The 22,417-nt window shown below is 40.1% G+C and overlaps 1 protein-coding gene across 3 annotated transcripts in view; it reads left to right on the top strand.

Annotated features, from left to right (window-relative positions):
* Positions 1–22,417, top strand: part of ITPR2 (inositol 1,4,5-trisphosphate receptor type 2) — a 665,265-nt gene that overhangs the window by 589,658 nt on the left and 53,190 nt on the right. For all 3 annotated transcript variants that reach the window (XM_033951965.1, XM_033951964.1, XM_033951968.1), the window contains 2 exons: positions 297–492; positions 2,853–2,921. In XM_033951965.1, coding sequence (XP_033807856.1) covers positions 297–492; positions 2,853–2,921 — 265 coding nt within the window. The remainder of the gene's footprint in view (positions 1–296; positions 493–2,852; positions 2,922–22,417) is intronic.

Below are 22,417 nucleotides of genomic sequence, written 5' to 3'. Positions count from 1 at the left end.
GTAATTGACCTTCCTTTTTTTTTTTTTTTTAACAACTGCTATTCTTTTTGAGAATTTGATCAACAGTGACTCAATTCCGTCAATTGAATTATTATTATTATTTTTTTTTTTGGGAGGGGTGATTTTTTCAAATATCTGCAGGATTCACAGACCATTGAATACTTAGAAAATTTTGGGACTGTGGGCATTGCAGAAGTTTTACCATTAAAATTCACATATTTTTCAATTTCTGAATGGGTACTTGTCTAACATAGCATTATAACATCGTTTTTCATACAGTATTGCATTTCTTTCAGCTCTTTGACCTGGTGTACAGAGAAGAGACATTGTTAAATGTTATAAAAAGTGTGACACGAAATGGCCGCTCCATTATTCTGACAGCAGTGCTAGCTCTTATCCTGGTGTACCTGTTCTCTATTATTGGATTCCTATTCTTGAAGGATGACTTTACCATGGAGGTGGACAGACTGAAAAATAGGACATCAGATTTTGGTATAGCCTTTAATATAAATTATGCTTTATATAAAAAGAACTAACATTTGCTAAGTATATTATTCCAAAGATTCAAATACTACCTCTTCATGACTTTTACTGGCTGAAGCCATGTTCATTTACATGTTGGTATACCATGTGCTGTATAATGTTTTGTAATACAAGTTTTGAATTTATATTCTGTTACTTCAATGTGTCTGGATATTTGTTAACAAAAATTCTTATTGCAGTCAAATCATAGTTTTCTACAAATTAGAACACCTGATACAAATACAAGATGTGGTTGTTAGTAGTTTAAATGGTAAATCTAACATGGCATGGGTGGCCCCGAGGTCAACACTCTTAAATAAAGTTTGAGTCTCTGGCATAAAAGAAAAACAGGCAGGAAAAAGTATACACTGTAAATATCATTTCTGAGGGTATCAATGTGTGTGAACAGCCCTTCACAAGGCTAATTACCAGTATATAAAAATGAAAAACACACAAAATTTAAGGGTCCGCCACATCTCGCTGTTTTTTTTAAAACTACCACTAAGCTTAATGGTATATTGTAATTCTTGTGCACTCGACCAATAATCAACGATCTATGACATAAGAGCCACCTTTGATTCAGAAGGAAACTTCTTTCAGTGGCTGGCCACTAGCTGAAGAATAAATTGCTTCTGTTATTCATCTTTTGTCAAAGTATCATTGCATTTTTCAGTGAGACTTATCTGCTCGTGCTGCTGCATCATTAACAACAGTCAGTTTGGATGCCCAATTCCAAAGTTCCTTGAAAACCTGATCGTTATTCCACTCTGTCGGATATTTCTTCAGGAGTATTGCTGCCTTTGTTGATCCTCCTTCAATCAAGAGATCAAAAAATGACTGTGTTCTCTGTTTTACAAGACTTTCAAAGGTTACAAGTTCTGTTTCATCTATATGCATGAGACGTCATGGAATGTCTGGCGACGGTGGACTCTGTAAATTTGCACCATTCATATCTTTGTTTCTAGTGCAATTCTTTCATCAAAAAGGCAAACAAGACAAACAAAGAAAAATCAGAACCATGGTCCAACCCCTGTGGCGTACCCCAAGGATCACCATTATCCCAAACACTCTTCAATCTCTACATTGCATCCCTCGGCACCTGCCTAGACAAAATAGGCTTAACCTCCTATAGCTATGCTGACGACATCACCATTCTCCTTCCTTTTGATCAGCCAACACCCATCATGACAGACACACTACACAGAACTCTAGAAACAGTGGCAACATGGATGAAAGACCACAAACTAAAACTGAACCCAGACAACACAAAATTCATACTTCTCAAAAAAAATAAAACCCCAGCCATAACAAACCTAGTAATAAACTTAATCACATACCCCATTCAACCCACTCTAAAACTTCTGGGAATGACGATAGACAGATGCTGCACCATGTAACCACAAATCAACTTAGGTCAAAAGGGGACTTAGACGTTTCTTTTGATTATGCCCCTCCACGTATTTAAAGAGCAAAAAAAGGAATAAGAGGGGCCATGGCCATGTGGATCCATATTTTTTAGTTTAGAAATAAGAAGGGAAAAGGACCATCACCATGGGGAGGTAGAAGAGAAGAACCTTTGCAATTTTTTCTTCCTTTCAGAGGAGATAGCCTGTTAGAGGATGCTTATCTTGTCTGATACAAATGGAAATATCTACCCTTATAAAATAAGGGGCAGTATCACATAGAGTTTCCTCTGCACTGGATCTCACACAAATTTGCTGATAATTTTTGTATGCTTCTGCCTGCATTTTCTAATATATATGCATAAGTTGCAATTCTGCCACAACTTCACCCAAGAACACCTCTGCTAACTCAAGTAAAATTTTATAAATAATAATTTTATTTCTTATATACCGCTATACCGTGAAGTTTGAAGCGGTTTACAATAAAGATACATTTGACAGTACATGGGATAGAAACGGTTTACAATAAAGATACGTTTAGTCAGTACATGGGATGCAAGTGGGTTACAATACAAGTGATTTACTATCAAGGTGCATTTTGTCAGTGTAAGGGATACAGGTGGGTTACCATAAAGATACATTTAGTCAGTACATGGGTTACAATAAAGATACGTTTTATCAGTACATGGGGTGCAGGTGGGTTACAATAAAAATACATTATATCAGTACATGAGATTCAAGGTGGAAAGTATAATTAGTTTCGGGCCTTGGAATTGGGGGGCGAGGTGGAAGGGTCCCCTTAGGCCCTAATTTTCAGCATTATCTAGTTAAGTTTAACTGGAGAACCATGCTACAGGTGAAGCCCCATTTCGCATAAGAATGTGTTTGATTTAATCTAAACTGCTGTTCTACTTTTTATCTTGATAGGCAATGCTAACATTCCTACATTAACTGCAATGATGGGAACATGTGGAGGAGAGAACTGTTCTGCTGCAGGTTAGTAGACAATATATTAGTAAATTAAAAACTTGAAGGTATAGCATTCGTATCTGAGTAGTCACCATACAAACTGATCTTCCCAGGAAAGTGATAGGTGTGGCTTAGCTTGCCTCATTTCCTCATAGGTCTGTATCATACTGCTTATCTCTCTACAGTGTTTCATCCTTTCTACAGTACTATTTCGTTAAAGGAGAACCATCATACTTTTTCTCTAATAATAATTCTCTATCTTGCATATGACTGTAAAATTTTATTGTTGAAATACTAAGCATAAATTCTCAAAAGTGAAGAGAAGAACTACTCTTCTGCTATGGGAATTGTAATTTGACCTGAAAGCCACTATAGAAAGATATAACTTTGCAACAGTTTATTTTATTAGTTCAGTTTTATTCATAATTTTTATTGACTACACTGTAAAACTGTATAACAAAAATAATAATGGAACACAATTTAAAGAGAAGCTTTTACATTATTTTAGCTACATCATGTCCACCTATGTCTGCACCAATCATATTTGTATTTATTTGACCTGATATTCAAAAGCACTTATGCAGATAAGAGTTACTTTCCTGATAAGTGCAGCCACCTAGAACCATCCATTGATTTTCAGCAACGCTATCTGACATCATAAATGTAGAAGAACCTTATGACATAGGAAACTGGACATCCAAATGGCAGATGGCATTTAATGTAAGCAAATACAAAGAGAAGTATGTGGGAAGGAGGAACCCAAATTATAGTTAAATAATGCAAGGTTCCAGAAGTAACCACCTAGAAAAAGGATCTAGGTGGCATCATTGATGACACATTGGAACCCTCTGCTCGGTGTGCAACGATGGCTAAGAAAGCAAATAGAATGTTAGGAATTATCAAAAAAGAAATGGAAGACAAAAATGGCAATGTAATGCCTTTATATCGCTCCATGGTGCACCTTGAATACTCTGCAATTCTGGTCATCACATCTCAGAAAAAGGTGCATCAGAATTAGAAAAGGTACATAGGATGGCAAAAATGATAAATGGGATGGGACAACTTCCACCTAGAATCTATTGTGGAGATTAGTGCTGGCTATAAATCTTAAAAATAGAATAGCATAAAGCAGCTAGGGCTCTTCAATTTAGAGAAGAGATGACTCAGTTGAGATATGATAGAGGTCTATAAAATACTGAGTGGAGAAGAATGGGTGAACATCCCCTAAAAATAGAACTACGGGGGCACACAGTGAAGCTTCTAAGTTTGTGTCTCAAACTTTTTTTTTAGCTCTGGTACACTAAACGAAGCAAATGTTTTCGTGGCACGTTATAATTAAAATTATAAAATTGCATAACCAACAAAAAATTAAATTTGAGAGTTATTTATTTAAAGTTCTTTAAGCTATGTATGGGTAATTGTAACAATAGTGAAACTAAAGTAGATGGAATAGAATTGCTAATCAATGCAATGGATGTGCTTGTTTTTGAGTGCAAATTAACTTAAAACAATGCTTGATAGTCAACAAACAAACACATTTCATCATCCGCCATCTGCAGTCATTCTCTTTTTTTGATTTAATTTCTGTAAGAGCTGAAAAAATATGTTTGCAAAAATAAGAAGATCCAAAATGTAACAAAGCCTTGATTGCTTTGTTGCTCAACTTAACTACTGTATAAAAAATAAAAATAAATTTAAAATTATGTATCCTTAATTTTCAAGGACCAATCACATCAAAAAATGATGCTTGTCTTGGCGGTTGTATCCTTACACATGCAGACACTCATAACATTGACAGACTCTTGCATAAGTAACGTACATGTCATCTATTTTAGTGTATACTTATGAATGGAATTTTTTTTAAATAAAGTAAAATGCAGGAATCTCTCGTGGAACACCCAGAATCTCTTCGGGGCACACATTTTGAGAGACACTGTAAAACTAAGTAGTAAATTTTAAAAAACCAGAGGAAATATTTCTTTACTCAATGTGTTATCAAACTCTGGAATTTGTTGCTAGAAAATATGGCAAAAGCAGTTAGGATAGCAGGGTTTAAAAAAGGTTTGGACAAGTTTTGAAGCCACTTAAGGTGGCCAAACAGGTTGAAAAGGCAACAGCGAAAGCTAGAAGGATGTTTGGGTGCATAGGGAGATGAATGGCCAATAGGAAAAAGGAAATATTGATGCAGTCTGGTGAGACCTCATTTAGAATATTGTGTGCAATTCTAGAGATTGCACCTTCAAAAAGATATAAACAGAATTGAGTCAGTCCAGAGGAAGGCTACTAAAATGGTTGGTGATCTACTTCATAAGGCATATATGGACAAACTTAAAGATTTCAATATGTATACTTTGGAGGAAAGGTAAGAGAGGGAAAATATGATACAGACGTTTAAATACCTACGTGGCATAAATGTGCATGATGCCATTCTCTCAGTTGAAAGTAAGTTCCAGAATGAGAGGGCACGTTAAGACGGCAGCCATTCATGGAGCAGCGCAGGACCAGGGAAAAAGCTTGCGCTTCTGCCTTATTCGCCACTCTGCAGCAACAAAGAAGGCAGCCGTCCAGGAGAACGGAAAGCTCCTAGCGAGACTGCGCTGGACCACCGGCATTAATAAAAAGGTGGTGGGGGGAGGTGTTTATAAAATTGTATTTGGGATGGAAAAAGTGTGTCTTATGTAGCGAAAAATACGGTACCCATATTGCTGAGGTCCTTTTCTCAAGATAAGTTAGTGAATTTATGATAAGTGAAAACCTAGAGACTATGAGTAGGTTTTTGTACCGTTGCACTGTAGTTGTTTCTAAAATTCTGGCTGTGTATTGGTGGATATGTGTTCTGTCCTTCAGAAAAGAGAGAAAGGGCTCATGGAGTGGAGTAATTTGAATATATTTTGGTTAGGTTAAACTAATTCGTCGAAAATGTTGATACTTTCAAAACTGTTATTTATATTTCAGGATGTTCCTTGCCATATTTCAAAGAGAGTCTTTGCAGAATTATATATTTTATTTTCAGTTTTATGGTCCAAATCTATTTCATTGAGAGAACAGATAACTCATACACAATCAAATACAAATATTTTTACATCTGTTTCCCAATAGCCTTCCCCTTCCCTCAATGCCAGCAAACCAGTAGAAAGTCTGGACTCTTATGACTCCCACTAACAAACATCCCAAAACTCATACCCCTAAAACCCCCCACACAAAAAAAAAATGACTCTAGCATCAGGTTATGAATGCTCTACAAACTGAAGTCTGCATGTGCAGTGGTGTCTTATTTTATCTTTAATAAAAAGCCACACAATATCAGCAAAAAGTCAAATCAAGACTGTTTAAAACAAAGATAAAATCAGAGACAAGAACATTGCCATAATAAGTCTCCCAGATGAATCAGCAACCTCCCTATCCAATTGGAAAGTTTTAACCAATAAGCATTTGAAAATTTTTGAAATCCATTTCCTAATTCATCCCAGATGGGCAATCTATTCCATCATGTGGGTCTTCTCAGTGAAAACATCCTGTGTCTAACCAGGTCCCCCACTCCTCTTTCCATATCTGATTCTTCAGTAATAATTCCAAATCAGACCTCAAATTTCTCCCAGGAATATATTTTATAATGTTCCAGCCTGATACTTAGAGTTGCCAACATCAGTACCTTATACAAAGATACTGCTAAGCAGCAAGGCTAATCTACTGCAATGCATAAGGGGATTCATCTGGAGATTAGCCAATGAGAAGGGGTGTATCTGGGGGGGTTTGCTGATGGTAAACCCAAAAGATAAATTATATGGAAAGATTTGTAGAAATAGCATCCACATCACAGGTATGGAGCGAACGTAAGACTCCAAGTACTTCAAACCATGCTCCCTCTATTCTGCCATGTCAGCAGTGAACATAAAGGACTTCAAGTGAGGGTTCCATTCCCCCCCCCCCCATCAGCCACAGGTGATGGAACCCTCACTTGAAGCCCTTTATATTCACTGCTGACACGGCAGAATAGAGGAAGCATGGTTTGAAGTACTTGGAGGACATGTGGAAAAGTGTTTTTTTCTTTTGACTTACTGTCTATAAGTCACTTACACCTTTAAAATGCGACAACCTTAGAGAGAAGGAAAGAATATAATAGGCCTCTCAGCAGTAAAAAAAAAACCAATTTGGAGAGTTTATTAACTGCTGAAGACAAAAGGTTACATTTCTGATTAGAAACATAGAAACATAGAAAAAGACGGCAGAAAAGAGCTATAGCCCACCAAGTCTGCCCATTCCAAATGCCCGCCCTCTGGTTTCACTCCTCTAGGGATCCCCTGTGAATATCCCATCTTCTCTTAAAGTCCAACACGCTGTTGGCCTCAATCACCTGCAGTGGGAGTTTGTTCCAATGATCCACCACTCTTTCAGTGAAGAAGTATTTTCTGGAGTCGCTATGGAACTTCCCTCCCCTGATTTTTAGCGGATGCCCCCTGGTGGTCGAGGGTCCCATGAGGTAGAAGATATCTTCTTCCGACTCGATACGGCCCGTGATGTACTTAAATGTTTCAATCATATCACCCCTCTCTCTTCGTTCCTCAAGTGAGTACAGCCTCAGTTTATTCAGTCTTTCTTCATACGTGAGATCCTTGAGCCCCCAGACAATCTTTGTGGCCATTCGCTGAACTGACTCGATTCTCTGCACATCCTTCCGGTAGTGTGGTCTCCAGAATTGAACGCAATACTCCAAGTGAGGCCTCACCATGGACCTGTATAGCGGCATCATAACTTCAGGTCTCCTGCTGACAAAACCTCTACGAATACAACCCATCATTTGCCTTGCCTTGGAGGTAGCTTTCTCCACTAGATTTGCAACCTTCATGTCATCACTAATGATCACCCCTAGGTCACGTTCCGTCGTGGTCCTGGCCAAGGTCTCACTATTTAGTATGTAAGTTCTGTGCGGGTTTTTCTTACCCAGGTGCATTACCTTACACTTTTTAGCATTGAAGCCTAGTTGCCATGTTGCCGACCACCGTTCAAGCAGTAGTAGATCTTGCGTCATATTATCAGGTAAAATGCTTTTACCTACTATGTTGCAAAGTTTGGCGTTGTCGGCGAACATTGATACCTTTCCTCTAAGTCCTTGGGTAATATCTCTTATGAATAAGTTGAATAGAATCGGGCCCAAGACCGAGCCCTGCGGCACTCCACTGATCACGCCTGACGTTTTGGAAGGGGTACCGTTTACCACCACCCTCTGAAGTCTACCACTCAGCCAATCCTCAACCCATGTAGTTAGAGTGTTCCCTAACCCTATTGATTTCAGTTTGTTCAATAATCTTCGGTGTGGGACGCTATCAAAAGCTTTACTGAAGTCCAAATACACCACATCCATTGATTCTCCGGCATCTAGCTGCCTAGTAACCCAGTCAAAAAAACCAATCAGGTTAGATTGGCAGGATCTGCCCTGGGTGAATCCGTGCTGGTGTGGAATCACGTAGGTTTTCCTCGTCTAGGATCATTGTCAAGATGTCGTTTGATCAGTGTTTCCATGAGCTTGCACACTATAGACGTGAGACTCACTGGTCTGTAGTTTGCCGTCTCTGTCCTGCATCCCTTTTTGTGGAGTGGGATAACGTTGGCGGTTTTCCAGTCCAAGGGGACTCTTCCTGTGCTTAGGGAGAGATTGAAAAGAACAGATAATGGTTCTGCCAGGACTTCACTCAATTCTCTTAGTACTCTGGGATGTAGGTTGTCTGGTCCCATAGCTTTATCTACTTTGAGTCTTGATAGTTCGTAGTAGACGCAACTGGGTGTAAACTCGAAATCTTGAAACGGGTCCTTCTGGTTGTTTCCCGTTTGAAGCAGTGGACCAGCTCCCGGTGCTTCACAGGTGAAGACTGAGCAGAGTTTAGTAATTCTGCCTTGGCAGAATCTGATTCTACAAGGCTACCGTCCGATTTCTTCAGGCATTCTATCCCGTTTTTGTTTCTTTTCCTGTGACTAATATAGTTGAAGAAGGATTTATCCCCTTTTTTAATGTTCCGTGCTAGATCTTCTTCCATTTGGAGTTTGGTCTCTCTGACTGCTATTTTGACAGCTTTAGATCTGTCTAGATAGTCTTCTTTCGCCTCTCGTTTACCTTTATGCTTGTAGGTGATAAATGCTTCTTTTTTCTTTTTAACGAGGTCCAAAATTGGACCTTATTAGACTATGACCAATATAATGGAGGTGGCAGCACTACAGAGAAGAAACAAAATGAACTGCAGATGTGTACAAGATGCAGGCAAAATTTATTGTGACAAATATTTGAAAACCTTATTACCAAACAAGGGACCCGACACGGTCCGTGTTTCGGACAAACCTTCATCGGGGGTCCTATTAATTACAAATACAATACAAAAATTATTATTAAAATTATAAAAACAATATAAAATGTCATATATATGAACAAGATGATGTCGTCATGCCATGCTGTCTAAGATTTGTGATGACATGAAGGAAAGACAAGTATGTGAAACACATGCAATATAAAGGACTGCATGCATGAGAATGAGTGAAAAACAAACGTTAATATTACAATCAGGAAACACAGATACCTTCAGAAAAACATGGATAGCATAGGGAACACATGGACAGATGGTTTCAGAAAAACATGTAAAGCGTGATCCAAAAGGTCAAAGAGAAAAATGATGAGATACATACCAAGGTAAAAAAGGGGATTGAAAAATATGCCACAAAAATTGTAGAATAGACTATCATAAACCTAAAATAGAGGCACAATGTTATATGAAACAATATGGTAGATGACAAATATCTTATGGCATATGAAGTATAGCATATCAAAATTAATGAAACATAAGCAAAATGTACATAAACAACACATAAACACTGCATAAATTAACTCAACATGACAATTGATGTTAACCATAAAAATAAAATGTATGCAAGTGGTTTACTAAATGAATGCTTAAAAAAATAAGGGCTACAGTGCAAATAAAGTCCCAATTAAAAAATATTTTACATAATAAGAGAATATGGATCATTAAACAACCATATTATGCTAGAAAAAGTGAATGAATGCAATAATGAAATCTTACAGCCTGTATGATCACATAACATGAAAATTAAGCTAACATAACATAAGAGTGAAGCTTTAGACCAATGCAATGATATAGTTTCATAGCCTCAGTCGGCTGCGTTATAAGCAGGGTCTACCTTTAGAAGTATCTTATATAGTAACTAAGTGTTTAGAACGATTATTGAAACATATTATGTCATACAGATTTTTGGCCATACAAAACGTATGTAAATGAACTCTGGAGACAGTATAATTGTACAGCTTGTGGATTAAAGAAGAAGGGGGATGTAACACAGCCGGATGTGGCTCAGAGATACATAAACAACGGCGAAATTAGTGTAATATCATACCGAAGGCTCAATGTAAAGGACGGTCTACAAAAGTGAAAAAAACAAACAAACATCTAATGAAATGCAGTATAAAGATAATACCGTCGGATTAGGCAAATAGAACAAGTCAGACAACGCTACGGCAAAATTAGAATGGCCTTCAAAGGGCATCTAAACAATCGCAGTTTGCCAACGTATCTATATGGATAGCATTATTGTGGATCTACAGCATAAAAATTGAGAAAAAAGTAAGGCAACGGGAAATTAAAAAAAAAAAAAAAAAAGTGCAAAAGCGCGGTGTGAAAATAACGCCGTTGGATAGGGCAAATAAAACAAGGTGAATAAAGAGTAGAAACTTACCAGAATATCCGATGCCCCGAGAATCGCCAACTACTGTAAAGCGTCTCAAAAAGTGAAAAGTGCTGTGAAAAATGCAGTAAATATAAGCAGACAAGAAACGGAAAAGCACAGTGCGGTGGTCGTAAAAGGATACTTAACTTGTAGCAAAATAGGCTCATGAAAAAACTGTAAGGATTGAAGGGCAAGTGAGCCAATCAGACTGCAGATGGCTCATGAAAAAAGTGATGATTGAAGGGCAACTGGGCCAATTAGACTACAGATGGGCGTGTTTGAAGAAGGACACAATTTATGCTAGAAGGACCAGAGGAAGCAGACATGAGTCAAAAAATGAATGCTTGAAAAAGGTGTGGATGAAACAATAAAATATAGTTGTACCATATTAACTATTTGAAATGCTTATAAAAATAGCCAGTAGACATTGCTTATAAGCTAATATATTTTAAAAAAGGAGAAAAACCTGATAAATAAAAAAACTAACAATCCTATGTTATGAGGCTATGTAAGAAATAAACATGTGGTCTCATAAAACAACGTATGTCATATCTTATAAAACAGATAGGTTAAAACACAATAAAATAACATGTAAATATATAAGAGAATAATTTGGTGACATATAATAGTAATAATCCAGCAGAGAAATGTGACATCAAAATCATAAGAAAGGACGGTAATCTATTTCTAAGTTTAGGCCAGCTGGTGTGATAGTATCCAGATCAAAAATGGTCCTCTGTTCTGCACGAAGCAAGACATTGTCAATATCACCGCCTCTCCAGCTGTTTTTAAAGGTTTTAAAAACAATGAAGCGTAGTTCGTCAATAGTGTGGTCTAATTCTTTCCAATGTTGGGCCAAAGGTGCTGTTAGAATCTCTCTCAAAATGCAACTCCTATGTTCAATGATTCTCGTTTTACCTTCCTCTTGGTTTTACCAACATAAAGTAGTTTGCACGGACAAATGATGATGTAGATGACATACTGGGTATTGCAATTGCTACTGAAGTTTAAATGATACATCTTGCCAGTGCGTGGATGTTTAAAAAAAGAAGCCTGCAAAGAATGCTTGCATACTGAGCATGATGTACATGGTTGATGTCCTGTATGTTGATGCTGAACTGTCATCGCTGTAGGAAGTGCAGAAGGCACTAGTTTATCTTTGAGGTTAGAGTTACGTGATAAAGCAATCATAGGTGTCTTGCCTCTGAAGCACTGGTGTAATTCTAAGATCTGCCAGTGGGCTTTAATGATGCTTTTCTCTTCTCCAGAAAGATGTGAGTGTTTTAAAACACAGGTGAAATCAGGTGCTTTACGTATTTTGTTTCCTGTCTGAAGTAAATCCTCGCGATGTTGTAACTGAGATCGTTGATAACATTGGGAGACTTCATTTGATGGATAGCCTCTTTGAACAAATCTATTGGCCATATGTGGAGCTTGCCTCTCAAATTCATCCTGTGTGGTGCATAGTCTTTTAAGTCTAAGGAATTGGCTGTATGGAAGATTCTTTTTTAAGGTATGTTGATGAAAACTTGAATAGTGTAAATAGTTGTTCTTATCTGTAGGTTTTTTATATATGGAAGTTTGAAAGCCGTAACGTGTTTTAGAAATTAAAATGTCCAAAAATGATATATAGTGTGCATGGAATTCCATTTTAAACTTTAAATTGCGATCACATGTATTTAACCATACTAGAAATGAATTGAGTTTGGAGATACTCCCTTTCCATAGAATGAAGATGTCATCTATATATCTTTTGTAAAGTCTGACTTTATTTTGATATTCATGTATGGTGAGGAATTTTTCTTCAAAGTCCGCCACATATAGATTAGCAATGTCGGGAGCCATAGATGCCCCCATAGCTGTCCCCTTGATTTGTAAGTAAAATTGGCCTAAAAAACAAAAATAATTTTGTGTGAGAGCCATGGTTGCAGCAGTTATGATCAATCTATTCGGTATACGTTCAGTAGTATTGCTATTGGCCAATGTTTTTTCGATGATACTGATTGCCTCCATTTGAGGAATATTAGTATATAATGATTCGATATCCAATGTTACAAGAATGACTTCTTCAAGGTCTCCATCAAAGTTATCCAAGATATTAATCATATGAGCTGAATCACGGATGTATGAAGGTATTAATGGTACGTGGGGTCGAAGAAAGAAATCTGTGAAAATTGAAAGGGGTTCTAAAACGGAACCATTGGCTGAAATAATTGGCCTCCCTGGAGGGTCTACCAATGTTTTATGGATTTTAGGCAATATGTATATAGTTGGAATGACAGGATGTTCATTAATCAAAAACTGCTTCTCTTTTAGAGTGATGTAACCAGCATTATATGCCGTTTCAGCCAATTCTTTGATTTCTACCATTAGTTGGGGCGTGGGGTCGTTATCCAGAGGTATATAAAAAGTGACATCTGTGATCTGCCTATGAATCTCGTTGATGTACTTCTCTCTATCCATAAGTACTATGCCACCTCCCTTATCTGCAGGTTTAATAACTAAATCCATATTTCTTTTAAGTTCGTTGATGGCTTTGCACTCAGAGGAGTTCATATTCTGTTTATATTTTACATGTTTGTATTTCTTTTCCATCTTAGCCACATCTCTGAGAACACACTCATAGAAGGTAGTGATAACTGGGTCACATATAACAGGGGGAATCCATTTTGACTTTTTCTTAAGAATGGATGTGTCTGTATATGCATTAATGGATTGATCTTTATTAAAGAAATGATGAATGTGTAATTTTCTTTTAAATTTATAAAGATCAATACGTGTTTGAAAGGAATCATAAGGAGTGGTGGGAACAAATGACAATCCTTTCTGTAAAATATTAATTTGTGTTGTAGATAAAGGATGAGAAGATAAATTTATGATCGGTATTTCATTAGTCAATCCCTGTGATAGGGGTAAGATTGTCCCCTGCCCCTGTAAGGGCCTCTATATCCGCCCCTGTATGGACTCCTGTATTGGTCCGTGTCCCTCTTGTATCCTCTGCTCCGACCTCCGTAATTGTACGTATTGTTTGGATTTTTGTGTGATTGTATGCCCTGACTGGTTGAGCTCCAAAGAAGTTCTAAAAAATGATTACTACTGTTTTGTAACGGTCTATGTGATGGTCTATCTTGGTGTGGGCTAGAGACTATAGGTATATTGACGTTAATGGGACTGGTCACTGTGGATGTGTATTCTTCATCTGAACAACTTCTAATGCGTTTTCGGCCACGATCTGCCACTTGTGTATGATTAGGAGCAGTAAAATGGATCTTATTGTCCCTATTGGATCTGGATTGAGATCTAGAATTACGAGAGGTAGATCTATGTGATGGTCTCTTTCTTTGGTATATCCTGGACTTACTCCATGGGTATATGCTTCCATTTTGGTAGTCCAATGAATCACGTTTCAACTTATCCATTTTGTTGATTTTAATGTTTTTCCTATATTCTGTCATTTTTTTTTATCTACGTCTTGTATAATGTGATCAAAATTTTGATCTTCCTTTTTAACAAATTCCAACTTATCCTCTATCTTGATCCTAGTTGTCTCTGACTTCTGTTTAGAAGTCTCAATTAAGAGGATCATAAGATCTAATGAACATTTATTCAAGATGCAACACCATCTGTCCAAAAAGGCCTGATCATCGTTGTATTATGTAGCCACCACTGTAGCCCAGACCAGGGCTCTACAGCGCTCCAAGTGGTTACCTCAAAATAGCACACCAGCGTGTGACCCAAAATGGAGTCACCCTGCAGAACTGGACTTTAGACAGGAACCATAAATCAAAGCTACAACAAATGTAGTTCATAGGGAAATCATTCAATTTTATTCCTTCATAAAGGTAAGTAGTCCTTCAATACAGCTGCCAAAATTGTCAGAATGCTCCCAAACAGCAGCAAAACAAAAATACCAAAAGAAGCAAGCAAATAAAACAACACAAAATAAAGTTCTTGGCTTGCTCTCAGCATTAACTTAGTCCCAGCTGCACCTGAGGATTCAGCTCTCAACTGAGCTAGTACTGACTGCTCCGAAGCAGGCAGTTTCAAAAAAACACAAATACAGTTCATGGCACTTGTTCCATAGCTCTAGTGCCCAAAGTTCCAATAAAGCATCTGGCCAGTTCAGAGCACTGCCAGGAAAGGAGAGTGTCACAGGTTTTGCAAAGAAAGGCCTCAAGACAGGCTTTCAAAATTCCCTCCCAGGGTGTTAGCAAAACCTCTCCCTCATAATTCACCCTCCTAGCTTGCAAAACCAAAAATAGTCCCAAACAGTCAAGTGAAAAAAACCAAAACTCACTGTTTGCAGGTTGAGGCCCAGTCCACCTGCATGGCTTCAGGAAAATCAGGAGCACACTCTGTAAGACTTTCCTCACACTCCATGGGTTGTTCTTCCTCTGGAATCAGCAGCTCCTCAGCTTGCCCAGCTTCCAACAGCTCCATGGGAATAGGTTTGTTGCTCCTGCTTGGCCCAGGGGACTCCCTAGGGAGAAAATGTTTAAACCTCCTCCCTAGCTGACCTCCTTGTCTGCTCTCAACTGCAGGCTTAAATACTCTGGGGCAACACCCTACTCTAGTTGATTCAGCAGTGTTCCAGGGGCCTCTTGGGCTCCCCCGGTGGTGACTAGGGTATGGGTCACCTAACTCCTCCTCAGTCAAATCAGTCTCCCTCTGGTGGTCAAAGGAGATATTGTCGGTATCAGGAACCACATGTACCTTCCTGATTCCACTCCGGGGTTTCTTTGGTGTCTGACCTAGTGTTCTAACTGGGACCTTGGCAGGGAGAATACCTGGCTGGTCACAACATGGTAGGTCCTTTCATAATGCGCAAGCCTCTGGGAATCATCTGTTTCCGGCAATATTCCAATAGAAAGGCAAAATGGAGATCTGCTCTAATAATTTCTCTATTCATGAAGATGATATCTTTCCAAGCATTGAATGTGGATGTGGAATTATCTTCCTCTTCCTCAATGGAAGGTTGTTCTTCCAGTAAATTACTGAGCCTTTCTTCCGGAAAACTGAATATATGGTCCCAGGCAGGAAAGGCCATGTTGGAACCAAATCAAGCACAGAGCAACAAAAAAGGAAGGAGGGGTCCAATCTTGTCTGCAGAAAAAACACCAACCAGGAACAAACAAAACGAACTGCAGATGTGTACAAGATGCAGGCAAAATTTATTGTGACAAATATATATGAAAACCTTATTACCAAACAAGGGACCCCGATGTTTTTTGCTAAACTTGATCCACATCAGTTTAACTTGCTGGAGAGAATTTGATCAACTCTAGGCCTATCTGTATATGTTGAGGAGTTTTTCATTTTTGGGAAGAGTTTGGGTTGGGAAATTTTCTATATTATACAAACCTAGATAGTTTTAATGCCTAATATTAATCTGCTGGGAAAATAGGAAGGTCTACAATACAACTGAACTGTGCATTAAGGTAGATTATTAGTCTTCTGTGGAAATGCAGACAAAAGAGATTACATTTTGCTAACTTGATAATAAATATCAAGTGGCACCCACATTCTCTGAAAGGATGCCAAACTTCTTCTCTTAATTGCAGCCTCCTCCTCATACCTTCTGACAAGACATACAGCATTCTACCGCCCACTCATACTTAACTCAGAATTACTTTTCTATTCAGACAAGATTGATATGCTTATGGGACTTGCTATTCAATCAAACAATTTAGCTCTTCTCCCACCCTGCATATCGTGAGGCAATGCAACTGATCTCAAAATCACAATCCTGCAACTAAGCTCAACCTAAATACCAAACACACACTGAACCCGATCCCAAACCAGATTATCAAACTGTTCCAAATTAGAAGTCAAACAGCATATGAAACAAGAATCCCACAGCAAACTTGCAAGACCAACATATCACACCTACTGTATCTCCAGACAATTCTGAAACCTTTAGAGGCTTCCAGAGCGCTTTATGAGCTACATAGAAGCATGAATGTGTAATTGAAGCAGTCAAGGATGGCCTACTTACTCTGGTCCCAAAATATACCCACAAGGAATCACGAAACTCTCCCAGACATGTTCCAACACTCTGCACCTAAATTCAGTCTTAAACTTTACCATTCTATAGATTTCAGACACCCTTCCAACCATTTCAACAATTTTTAAACACCAATTCTTGAAATCTGAATCCGCACTCACTGCCAGCATAATTAAATTGGAACACTATAGACAATGCCTCACTTGATAATAATGCCTAGTCTCCAAACCAAACTCATTCTTGACCTCATTAAAAGTCTGAAGACTCCCATCCCAAACAAGCTGATACACAAAGCAGATACCCCTGCTCTGCCACTCAGGCCAACTATAACTCTCTCCTGAATTTTCATCATCAAATTAAACCAAATGGAAATACAATCCAACCCTGGCCATGATATATCCAGAAACTATGCCAAGTACTTTGAAACCATCAACATACTCATCATTCTGCTAACTTGCACTGTAAACAAATTCCTTCAGGGAAATGGGGCAGCAAGTGCCCTTTCCAGTTGCAACAACCTAGGCACATCAGAATCATCTTGATCCAAAAATCAGACAGTGGCAGCAGCTTAGTTGACTTCCCCTCTGGGTTCTATCAATTTTAACTTTCTTAATGCTATTCTTGGTAGCTCAGCACATTGCAAAAATCAAGCAGTCTTAACCTCCAGAGGGAATCGGTACAGAATAGGTATCATTCTCAAAATGTAATTCAACTTTAGTACCATTTTACCCGAATCCAATCTCCCCCGCCATGTTGAATACGATGGTAACCATTTTAACAAAGTGTCATCAATCTGCTCCAGAGCATCCCTATTGTACTCCAAAGAACTGTGTTGCCATACCAGATCCCACAACAAAGGCAAATGCTCCAAATACTGTCTTTCTACATGCAAATTAAGGGGCATGGATAGTAACTTCCCCCAATTAACTTTATAACCTGAAATTCTAGAAAACTGCTCTATCAGTGCTAACAAAGTACGTAAAGACTTAATATATAAATAAAACAATAAATCATTCACATAAACAGACAACTTACAGATTGTACATTGAACACCCACAATACCTACTGCTCTAATAGCAATTGCAAGAGGCAGTGTTATTAAAATACAACAGAGATAAAGAACAACCTGCCATAGCAGTCCTGAAGAGGGGAAAAGAGAGAGAATTATAGATGCCATACCAAAATTATCATCAAGCATAAACGGGCAATTCTGTAACCTAGGAGCTCACATATATAATACAGAATTTATGTGCAGGTGCAATGTGCACATGAATATTTAGAACATTAGCATTGACATATGTATGTGCACACTTGCAGGTTTAAATACTAGATTAGCGCCTGAGTACTACTCTGTAAATACCCACTAAACTTACATAGTGTGTGTTTGCAAGAGAGGCATACATACCCACTTTTATGCATAACTCATAGAATGTTGCAAGTTACATGTGTCCTTGCCATATTTGTCCATGGCTGGTGTGAATGCCTAAAGGTTAGGTGTATTTATAATTGTTGCACTAGCAGTAACTGAAAGTGCCTATTCTCTGTAGTAGAATAGACTTTTATCATACATTCACCAGGTGCCTACTTATGGTGCTTATATATAGAACTGCTCCCAAAATGTAGAATCACGGTTCTTGTGCATCGGAAGATAAAATAAATTTGGATAAGCACCAGTCTTAGTTGTTCACTGAAATTATGTATCTAGATTTGTGTGTGTGCATCTATTTTCTTCCTTTGTTACAAGCTTAAAAAAATAATTTAATCACTGTTTCATTTAAGGAAGTAGAAAGGAAGTCTTCTATTTGCTTCCAACCAGGGGTGGTCCTATATTGAAGTGAACTGAGTCAGTGGCCTCAAGCAGCACTTTCCAAGGAGTGGCACTTTTAGCACCTCTCCTTCCATCCCCCTCCCCGTACTGAAATGTGGCCAGCAGCAGCAGCAGTATACAAACACTGCTTTGTCTCTGGTCCTGGAGTCTTCTCGGCACTGTGTTCCACCTCTGAGGAAGAAGGAAGTTAATGTCAGCGAGGGTGGGAAGCAGTGCTGAAAATACTCCAGGGCCAGCTTTATAGCAGGGGGTGCTCCGATGCCTCCTCTGAGGGCCAGCGTCAGCATCAAAAACTTCTTTGGCAGCAGCAGTGTTCACAATTCACTACTTATGTCAGCATTAGGCCTTCCTCTCTGCCGGGTCCTGCCTTCGCAAAAAGAGAAAGTAGGTGGGACCTAGCAGAAAGGAAAGCCTGACGCCGGCAAGTGCAGCAAATTGTGAAAGTTTTGATGCCAATTGAAGGGTGACAAAGAGAGGGAGAGGTAGAGAAATGCACCCAATTGGGGAGAGGAAGGGAGGGAGAAGGAAGACCAGGGAAGGGGGAGAAGATGAAAGAGAGATGCCAGACCATGGGGAAGGAAAGGAGATGTCAGGCAATGGAGGGGGAAGGAAGAGATGCTAGAGCATGGGGGGGAAGGGAAGGGAAGGAGACAGATGTCAGGGAATGGAGTAGGGAAGGGAAGGGCACAATGATGCCAAACCAGGGAGAAAGAAAGGAAGGAGGGAGGTAGGGAAAGGAAAGAGAGGAGATACCAAAGCATAAAGGGGGAGGGAGAGATAGAAGGGAAGGAGAGGAGAAAGATGCCAGGTCATGGGGGGAAGGAGGATGAGATGCCAAACTATTGGAAAGGAAGGGCGAGAAAGGAAGAAAAGGAGATGCCAGAGCATGGAGGGAGAGGGAAAGAGATCCCAGGGCATAGGGGAAGGAAAGTAGATGCCAGACCATGGGGTGAGTTGGGTTGGGAAGGAAGAGATGCCAGCGCATGGGGGAGAGAGTGGAGACAGAAAAAATAGAAGGGACAGAGAAAGAGGGCAGACGCTGGATAGAAAGGAGAGTGAATGGAAGATGAGGAAAGCAGAAACCAGAAATGACAAAAGGTAGAAAAAAGATTATATTATTGTTGCTTTAGAATAAAGTAGTATTGTAGCTGTATTGATAAACATGTATAAATATAAAATGGAAATAAGGTAATCTTTGTATTGGACTAATTTTAATACTTTTTTACTAACTTCTTCAGGCAATGGCATGCCAAGGGGGGAAGGGGGCGATCCACCCCATGTGAAGCTCCTAGGGGGTGCTCTTCCGATCCCTTTTTATATGGTGGGGGTGTTAAAAATAATGATCAGCCCTGGGTGTCACATTCCCTAGGTACTCCACTGGGTGGAGGGGTTGGAGGGAGAGCATAAAGATGGTAAACAAACCAGAGAGGAGTCTCCTCCTCCTCCTCACAACTGAAACATCTCTAATCCTCCTCCCCCCAAACTTCCCTGGATCAATAGCAGTGGCGAGTGTGGGACACTGGAAAAGAAAGGGCCTGACACCGGTCAGAAGCAGACTGCCTTAATTGCTGCTGTTGCTAGTTATCCAGGCAAATTTGGAAGGCTGGGGGGAGGGGCAGCACTGGATCCATTGTGGAGATGAGGAGAGGGAGCTGTGCAAGGTCTGGATAAGGGTATAGGGAGAGAAGGAGCTAGGGGGGGCATGGGAATGTGCTGGATTTTGTTAGGCAGGGGTATAGGGATGTGCTAGAAGGAGTTGGGGATGTGCTGGACCTAGCTGGGAGGTGATATGGGGATGTGCTGGATCTTGTTTATGGGGAAGGTAGATGGAGCGGCAGTAGGTACCTTGAAATAGAGAATGACACGGGGAAAAAATCTGTCCCCGTCACCGCCCCGTCCCCGTCCCACCATCCTCTGCACCGCCCCGTCACCGCTGTTCCCTTCACTGCCCCGTCACTGTCACCGCCATCCCTTTCACCGCCCCGTCCCCACTGCATCCATATAAGCCTTAGTACTATTCCTTTCTTATAAATCAAAGTTCCTGCTGCTGAACTAGAGAAAGAGATGTTCAGCTGGCAGGGCTTTGTTTATAAATTTTTATCAACACAACTAATATACTACTTTATCCTAAAGCAAAAAATAAATAAATAAATAGAATTTTTTTTCTACCTTTGTTGTCTGGTTTCTGCTTTCCACATCTTCTCATTCAATTCCTTCCATCCACTGTGTGTCTTCTCTCTGCGTCTTCCATTTGCTGTTACTGTGCCTCTCCCTTCACCCCCCCCCCAATTGGTCTAGCACCCATCTTCTTCCCTCCGCTCCCCCATAGTCTGGCATCTGTCTTCTTCCCACTCTGTCTTCCACATTTCCCTTCAGGGTCTGTTCCTCTCCACCCTCCTTCAATGTCTGTCCTATTCCTTTCCACCATCACCCTTCCCTCCCTCCTTTACCATCTGTTCCTTTCTACCACCCTTCAGCTCCTCTTGCATGGCCTATCTATCTACCTTCCTCCCTCTTATTTTCATGGCACGTTACAATGTAATTTGTGCAAGCCACTGGAGCCTGCGAGCTCGGTCCCTGTCCCATCCCCACAAACCATCTCGCTTCTGTGCTCCTATTTTCCCCATTTCTAATATCTCCCCTATGTATCTGCCATTGCCCCCCCCCCCCAACTGTGTCCATATACCATCCCCATGGCATGTTCCCTTTATGTCTCTGTCCCTATGCCCCATGCACATAATTTCCCCTCTTTCTGTTACCTTCCTGTGTCCAGATTTCCCCTATCTTCCTCTTCCATACCAGTGTGTCTCTTCTTTTCAACCCCATCTAGCTTTTTTCCCTCTTTCTTCCCCCCCCCCCCCCCTGCTTCTAGCATCTGGCTCACCTGTCTGTCCTTCCCTTTCTTTCCTGCTGTGGGTTTTTCTTTCCATCTTCATCCCCTTGGCCCAGAATCCTTTTCCCTTTCACTCCCTCCTTCCAGTTTGAGCCTGGTTGGGCAGAAGCAATGCGCTGTTCCTTCATCTCCAAGGTAATATGCTATATTAATATGGTATTGCACCAGGTAAGTTTGCAATCACTACTTCCTCTTCCCTCAACATGCAATAGAGGTAGACAGCTCATAATAGTAAAAGCGGTTTCTAGAACTGCACATCTAGATAACCAAAGTTCCAAATAAGCAGGTAGGGTTGATGGTGTTATTTAGTACAAAACATTCATTCTTCTTACACCTTAAGTACCAACCACTACTCCAACAAATAATGAACAATGGCAACTAGTGCATTACAGGCGATTGATGTGGCACATGTTGTTCTCAGTGTTAACCAAAAAACGATGCTCTCTAGTAGAAATGCATGTAACATATCTTACAGATGGATTGCGCGGTCCCCGCAGCCCCCACTCGCCTGCCCAATCGATCCTAGTGTTTAGCCAGCCCTCTCCCTTCTCCTCACCTTAGTTTGTAGGTTTTCTTTTTCGGTGACCTGCACGCTTTCCCAAAGAGCTGCGCACGTGCGGCTGCTCAGTGTTCAATCTTCTGCTCTGCTGCAACTTCCTGTTTCCGGTTGCGTCACAGCAGAAGATCGAAACTGAGCAGCAGCGGGTGCACGGCTCTTTGATAGCGTGCGGGTCGCCGAAAAAGAAAGCCTACAAACTAAGGTGAGGAGAAGGGAGAGAGCTGGCTAAACACTAGGATCAATTGGGCAGGCGGGTGGTGGCTGCGGGGACCGCGCGATCCTTCATGCCTCACTGCGGGGACAAGACCATTCACCGCTCCACGGGGCGGTGAATGGCCTTGTTCCCGTCCCCGCAGCGACTGCTATTTTTCGTTCCCTGTTTTGGCGGGTTACCTGTGGCTAAACGCGGTGGCCGTGGGTAAACCGCCACCATGTCATTCTCTACCTTGAAACTCAGTTAGAAACATCATTTAAATGGTGGGGGTTTTTTTTGTTTTTTTACTGAGCTTAA

This window comes from Geotrypetes seraphini, chromosome 7, assembly GCF_902459505.1.
Source record: "Geotrypetes seraphini chromosome 7, aGeoSer1.1, whole genome shotgun sequence".
NCBI classification, from domain to species: domain Eukaryota; kingdom Metazoa; phylum Chordata; class Amphibia; order Gymnophiona; family Dermophiidae; genus Geotrypetes; species Geotrypetes seraphini.
The sequence above is the reverse complement of the archived record's forward strand: the minus strand, read 5'-3'. Positions and strand labels throughout refer to the sequence as shown.